Source organism: Poecile atricapillus, chromosome 6, assembly GCF_030490865.1.
Source record: "Poecile atricapillus isolate bPoeAtr1 chromosome 6, bPoeAtr1.hap1, whole genome shotgun sequence".
In the NCBI taxonomy this organism is placed as follows: domain Eukaryota; kingdom Metazoa; phylum Chordata; class Aves; order Passeriformes; family Paridae; genus Poecile; species Poecile atricapillus.
Window position 1 is genome coordinate 24,759,068 of NC_081254.1, and position 6,000 is coordinate 24,765,067.

The 6,000-nt window shown below is 49.1% G+C and overlaps 1 protein-coding gene across 1 annotated transcript in view; it reads right to left on the reverse strand.

The window, feature by feature from the left end:
• Positions 1-1,878, reverse strand: part of LCOR (ligand dependent nuclear receptor corepressor) — a 60,331-nt gene extending 58,453 nt beyond the window's left edge. The window contains exon 1 of the mRNA XM_058840838.1: positions 1,778-1,878. Within this exon, the coding sequence (XP_058696821.1) occupies positions 1,778-1,874 (97 nt within the window). The 5' untranslated portion in view covers positions 1,875-1,878. The remainder of the gene's footprint in view (positions 1-1,777) is intronic.
• Between the last annotated feature and the right edge of the window lie 4,122 nt (positions 1,879-6,000).

Below are 6,000 nucleotides of genomic sequence, written 5' to 3' on the forward strand. Positions count from 1 at the left end.
TTAAGTTTTAGCACTTAGGATTGCTAAGAACTTCAATAACGTAGTGTTTTCCTTGATTCTGTAGACATAAACTTCTCTAGCTACCCAGGATTTTCCCAAAGAGCAGCAAAACGAATAGAGACAATTCTTGCATTTCACCCCAGAACAGTATCTTCAACAGCAGCTTTGAAACCATCCTTTTTGTTTTGGGTTTTTTGGTTTGTTTTTTTTTCTTTTTTCTTCCCTCCAAATTTACTCCTCACAGCTATCTAGTTAAACCCTGAGCAGTAGGACAGCTCCACCGGAGGATTCAAGGACCCAATGCTAGAGCAGCGGGTACTGAGGGGAAGACAAGATGACACGCTGCAAATAGGGAGTTTAGAAAGGACTAGAACAGCTGAACCCCAGCAGCTTGAGATAAGAGGAACTGAGAAAAGGAGATAGAAGTAAAATAAATCTGGTTCAAGCAGAGGTGGAATAAAATGTAGCAGAGATAGAATAAAAATAAAAAATAATCCCACAAATTGAATCTAGAAATATCAATTATTCGTTGGAAAGAAAACCCAACACTTTTATGTAGTGTGAGCTTCTCAGTAACATATTGCCCTCCAGTTGCGTTATGCATAAAACAAATTAATTGCTTGAAATAATCTGAAGTTAACAAGCATCTAGAGCACACTTTTATATTACAGAAATTTAAACATTTAGATGAAACCAAAAATACACACAGCAGTTACACATCCTGGTGTAACCAAAAATGGTGTTTCAAATCCCTGATAATGAAATGGGACGCTGAGCTAACTGACAATAAGAGGTTTAACTCTGCACACAAGGAACTAAAGTGAATCTGTGACTGTTATTACAGATTACCTATGCTGAGCAGTCACTGGCAGATTACAGCCATATTTGCATATTTAAAAATAAAACGAGGATTTGTGTTCAATTAGAAAGAGAGAGCCAAACAAGATGAAACATATCTGTTCTAGACAGGGATTTTTAAGATTACTCTGCAAGTTCACAGTCCACGATTCTCAAACCTTTTCCTTTTGGAGACACTAAGTTACTGGCCTACAGCTGACATTATGTGAATGTTGGGACCCATAGAAAAGATCTCAATTTCTTACTAGGGAAAGAGAAAAGACAAAAATATGTATTTTGAATGGAAAAAGTTACTCGAGATGAAACCCCAAACATTCGATTGCAAGGAGCCTACCCAACAAGAAACGCGCAAAGGAGGGGGGGCGGGGGGGGGGGAGGGGGAAAGGAGGTGGGGGGAAAACAGAAAAGCAATCACACATCCTTTTAACCCCGCGGCCCCGCTCCGGATTCACGGCGTCAATCCGGCACCGCGATCCACAACTTTCCGCCTCCCCCGCCGCTCCTCCCGCCGGCTCCGCGGCCTCGCTCCCTCCCGCCTCGCCGGGCCGGGGGCAGGCGGGCCGGCCGGGGCTCGCCCCGGGCAGTGACAGGTGGGCCGCTCCCCGCCGCCGGGCGCGGCCCCGCCGTAAACAAGTTTGAAGGGGCCGCGGCCGGGCCGGGCCGTGCCGAGCGGGGAGGAGCGGGCGCGGCGCTGACAGGGGCCGCACAAAAGGGCAGGGCAGGACCCCCCTCCCGGCTCCCCCCCTTCGGCGCAGGGCGGGGCCCGGCCCGGCGCGGCGCCTCACGGCGGCCGGCGGGGAGGGGGAGCGGGGCGGGCCCGCAGGCCGCGGCGCCGCTTGCCTCACGGCCCCCGCTCCAGCGAAGCCTCCCGCCGCCGCGGGGCCCGGCCCGGCCTCCCCGCCGCGCCGCCGTCCCTCACCTACACAGTGAATGAGCTTGTGTCGCCACGAATCGAGCTGGTGGCGGACGCCGCGCCTCTGGATGGAGCACTGCTGCCGCCCGCACGGGCTCGCCATCTTCTGGGCGGGGGCGGGGCGGGGGCGGTGGCGGCCGGCGGGGCGGGGGGGAGGGAGGGAGGGAGGGAGGGCCGCGCGCGCCGCGCTCCGACACGCCCACTCGCGTTCAGCTACCGCCCCGCCCCGCGCATGCGCGGGCCGCTCGCCAGCGGCTCGCACGTGCGGCCGCGCCGCACCCGTCCGCTAGGGGGCGCTGTGCCTTTCGTGAGGGAGCGGGAACGCCCTGAGGGCGTCATCGAGGTCTGAGGGGACATGCCACCACTGAAGGGTCACTGTCCCTGAGGGGACATCACACCCACGAGGGTGCACTGTGTCCTAAGGGGACAGCCCACTCCTGGGGGTTCACTGTGCCCAGAGCTGCAATCCCTCCTTAACGGACATTTTAGCCCTGATGGGACCGCATAGTTTTCCATCAGGAAGAGATGGAGTCTCCTCATCTGCTGCACCATGTAGGTATAAAACCACCAGGTCTGTTGGTGGGCATGATGCAAAGGGAAGGCACGTGCGTGGGGTGACCAGGAGGCCCCGCAGTGACAGCTCCATGACTCAGCCACCTCCTGTGCTGCAGCCTTGCACCACAAGCACAAGACCCTCCTCTCAGGTGAGCTCAGATGTTGTAAGGGTGCTGGTGATTTAGTTATGACAGCAAGCAGGGAATACATTGACAGTCCAGGGAAGGCATGGCACTGCCTTCTGCCCCTGCAGGACAGGAACATCGGTACCAGCTTCTTTCAAGCTCAGGGTATAGGATTGTAAAGTGAAATATCTTACTCCAAACCTTGCCAGAGACAAAGGTCCATGAGCCTTTATTTCCCCACCCTAACCACCAGAGCCATTTACCCTCACCTTGCCTAGCCACACATGATTAGGGAGTTAAAAAGGCATAGAGCTCAAAGTTGGCTGTGCAAAGCTGGCTGGTCAAAAGCAGCTGCAGCATTTGGATGTCCTGGATAAAGTATTTCCTGGAGAGAAAGAACTGTTTGAGCTACTGTTCAGGTACTGTTGTAGCTGCAGTAAGCCACCTGTCCTGTTCAAAAAGCCAAGAGACATTTGGTACGGGCAGGTAGGAGAGTCCTACAAAAGGAGATCAGGACAGCTCAGTTTGGCTAGTCCAGCAAAAGTAATGCAAACCCAAAGTGTACTTGCTCTGCCAATCTACCAGGGAAGCTTCAGTGGGGAAAGATGGACAGAGCTATCTAAAGGCCAATGGGAGTATAAGGAAAGATTATCAATTGGCTCTTAATACTGTCCTGGAGGAAGTCAGAGGATGATTTCTCACGGTAGGAGGTGGAACTTCCCAGAGCAGACAGCAACCAGAGTAGCAAAAGCTCATTTGAAGATACAGCTTCCATGTGATAAGGGTAAGGAGAAGCTTTTTTTCATGAGCAGAGCAGACAGGTTTAGGGAATCCCAGTTCTGGTTTGAAAGCCATTAACAGTGAAAAAAGGGAAAGGATGACCTATGGAGAATTTCTATACCACAAAGAGTAGGAAAGCTCTTTGGGCACCCGTGCTCAGGAGTGATCCCCTTAACTGCATCTCATTCCGATTGTTGGCGATATACTTTTGTATACTTGGCGATGTACTTTTGTCTTTGTTCCACCCTTTTTTCAGTGTGATGAGCCATTGTCTTCAATGGCTCTACATTCAATGGGTCTACATGTCTTCATATCCAATAGTGGGGAATCTCCATTCAATTCAAAGTCCACACATGTCTCTCACTAAAGTCAGAGTTCTTAAGTCTGCTAGGCACTGTACTAATCACAGAAGTATGTATTTCCCTAGAGGTAGATAATAAGCAAAGGGATTGCAACATGAGTGGTCTAAGCTCCAGCAGGTAACTTCTGCCTGCAGTCTGCATGGCAGCTAGAACAGTGGGTGGACTCCCAGCACTAATTATTAGAGAGTTACAGTTTGGGGTTTTTCACAATCTTCTGTTCTTAGACTGATGTTGGGATAGCAAACTCTTTGAGACAGCCCCATGGTTCTACCCTCTATTGGTGCTGAAACTACCATAAAGCTTCTAATTCCTGACTGGGACCCATATAAAAATCAATTAATTTTCCATAATGTGTTGCCCTCCCCAGGGCTAATCACAGACTGATACCATGATGAATAACAACCGTGTGGATTTACCTACCACCAAAGCAGGGAGGAAGAGGATGAGGAAAGCATGAACCAAAGGATCTAGTACATAAATAAGGAAAACCTGTTTGAGAGCTAGAGAAAGGCAACAGTCCTGTAATCTAAAAAATGGTTTAATACCACAGGCCTCCTGTGGGGAGGAGCAAACAAAGGGCCAAGATCCACTTTATAAAAGAGCAGCAACATCTAGAATTACAAGCTGAAACTTGTGTTCAGGGAGATGGAGAAAAAGGGTATAAAAAACAGTGAGACTGGCCTCAAGAGTCTCATCAAGAGTGACAGCTGAAGTAATCACGGAACTACCAAGGCAATGGGCAGATCTGACTTGATCCTAGAATTAGGCTGGACAAAGTTTGATAAACCAGAGCTTGCACCATGCTGCCACCAACACCATCAGGCAGGTTTATTCAAACCAAAGTGCATCCATCATTTTCCTGGCCAGGACCATCAGCAGGTCCCAACAGCCACTCCTGTGCTTGCTCCTGCAAACATCTCAGCACAAGCTGTCTAGCTGGGACACAGCTTTGGCCTCCCCCCATTTCCATGAGCCATGAGACTCGCTACATTTGGACCATTGTTTTCCTCCTGTTTCACAGTGGCTCCCCTTTGATGTTAATTGTTTGCAGGCAATGCTTAGTGGAGAGCGTAGCTGCTCTCTGGTCCGACTGCTGGTTACTACTAAACTGTCCAGACCAGTGGAGAAAATGCTTTGATGTTAATGAGCTGCAGACAATTTCACTTAACACCAAGCAGAGCCTGGCATCTCAGAGGTAAGACTTTCAAGGCAGGTCCTACAGCAAGTCTCTCCAACATCCGTTTTGCCATAAGAACAGAAAATACTCAGAAAGACATTTGAGCAGAAACCTGTCTTCTCACAGTCTTGCACCACACCCAATATCATTACAGCCACAGAGATGCCAGAGGCAGGGAAGTAGTGAGAATTAAAAACGGCCCTATAGAATCACGTGACCTTTGTGGGACTCAGTAGAAGCATGATTTACCCTCTTGCCCCATTAATTGCGTGCTTCTGTGGTCCTGCAGAAGGAATACACAGGAATGGGAAAAGGGGATAGACTCTAAATTGCTGATTTGCCTGGTTCCTGTGTGGCTGGTCTTCAAGGCAACGCCATTCTGAACATGGCACCTTTTCCATCAGCACAGCAGATGTCTGAATGAAAGGGGCCGGCTGCAGTAAAGTGAGATGTGCACAAGCAGCCTTGGACTATCCTCTTTCTTAAGTGGATATTCAGCAAAAACTTTCCTGTCAATCTGGTCCAGGCAGCAGCACATTGCCAAGTGCACACAAACCTCAGAGACAGGGTACAAAAGAGTCTGTGGATGCGTTGTAGCTTCCTTGGCTTCAATCAGCCCTTGTTGTGGGCCCTAGACCAGGAGTTTGGGTTTTCTCCCTAGGGTAATACCTCATGTATTGTGGAGAGATAGTGTGGGAAACACAGAACGGTGAGAAAGATATCTGTCCAGTGGAAATCTGAGGTATCACAGTGTCAGGAAGGAAGCACTGAACCACAAATTTGAACTTGAAAGACAAGGGAGAAAAAAAGTACGAATTAAATTTGGTAACCCTCTGCCCATTATCAGCAAAATATATTTATCATATTGCATAAACTCTGTTTCTATCCAGAATCTGTAAACTTTTGAATGTAGTGACCCAGTCCTCTGAGAAGTCCCAGCTGAGCAGAAGCAAACACAGACTAGGTCCAAGCAAGAAGAGTAACAAATGAGACTTCACTGAAAGTTAGAGGAACATTCTTCTTCTGAGGAATGTGGCATAATTCCAATATATTGCCTTTGTTAAATGATTTATAGCAATGAGAGAGAGATACTAACTCTTCAGTTTTCTTACCAGAACAGGATTATTCCCCGCAGAAAACTGGATTACACAGTTAAAATAATGCAAGCCAAGTCCAAATGCTTGTGCTATGCCCACTGCAGGAAGGAGTTCACACAAATGCATCTGAGCC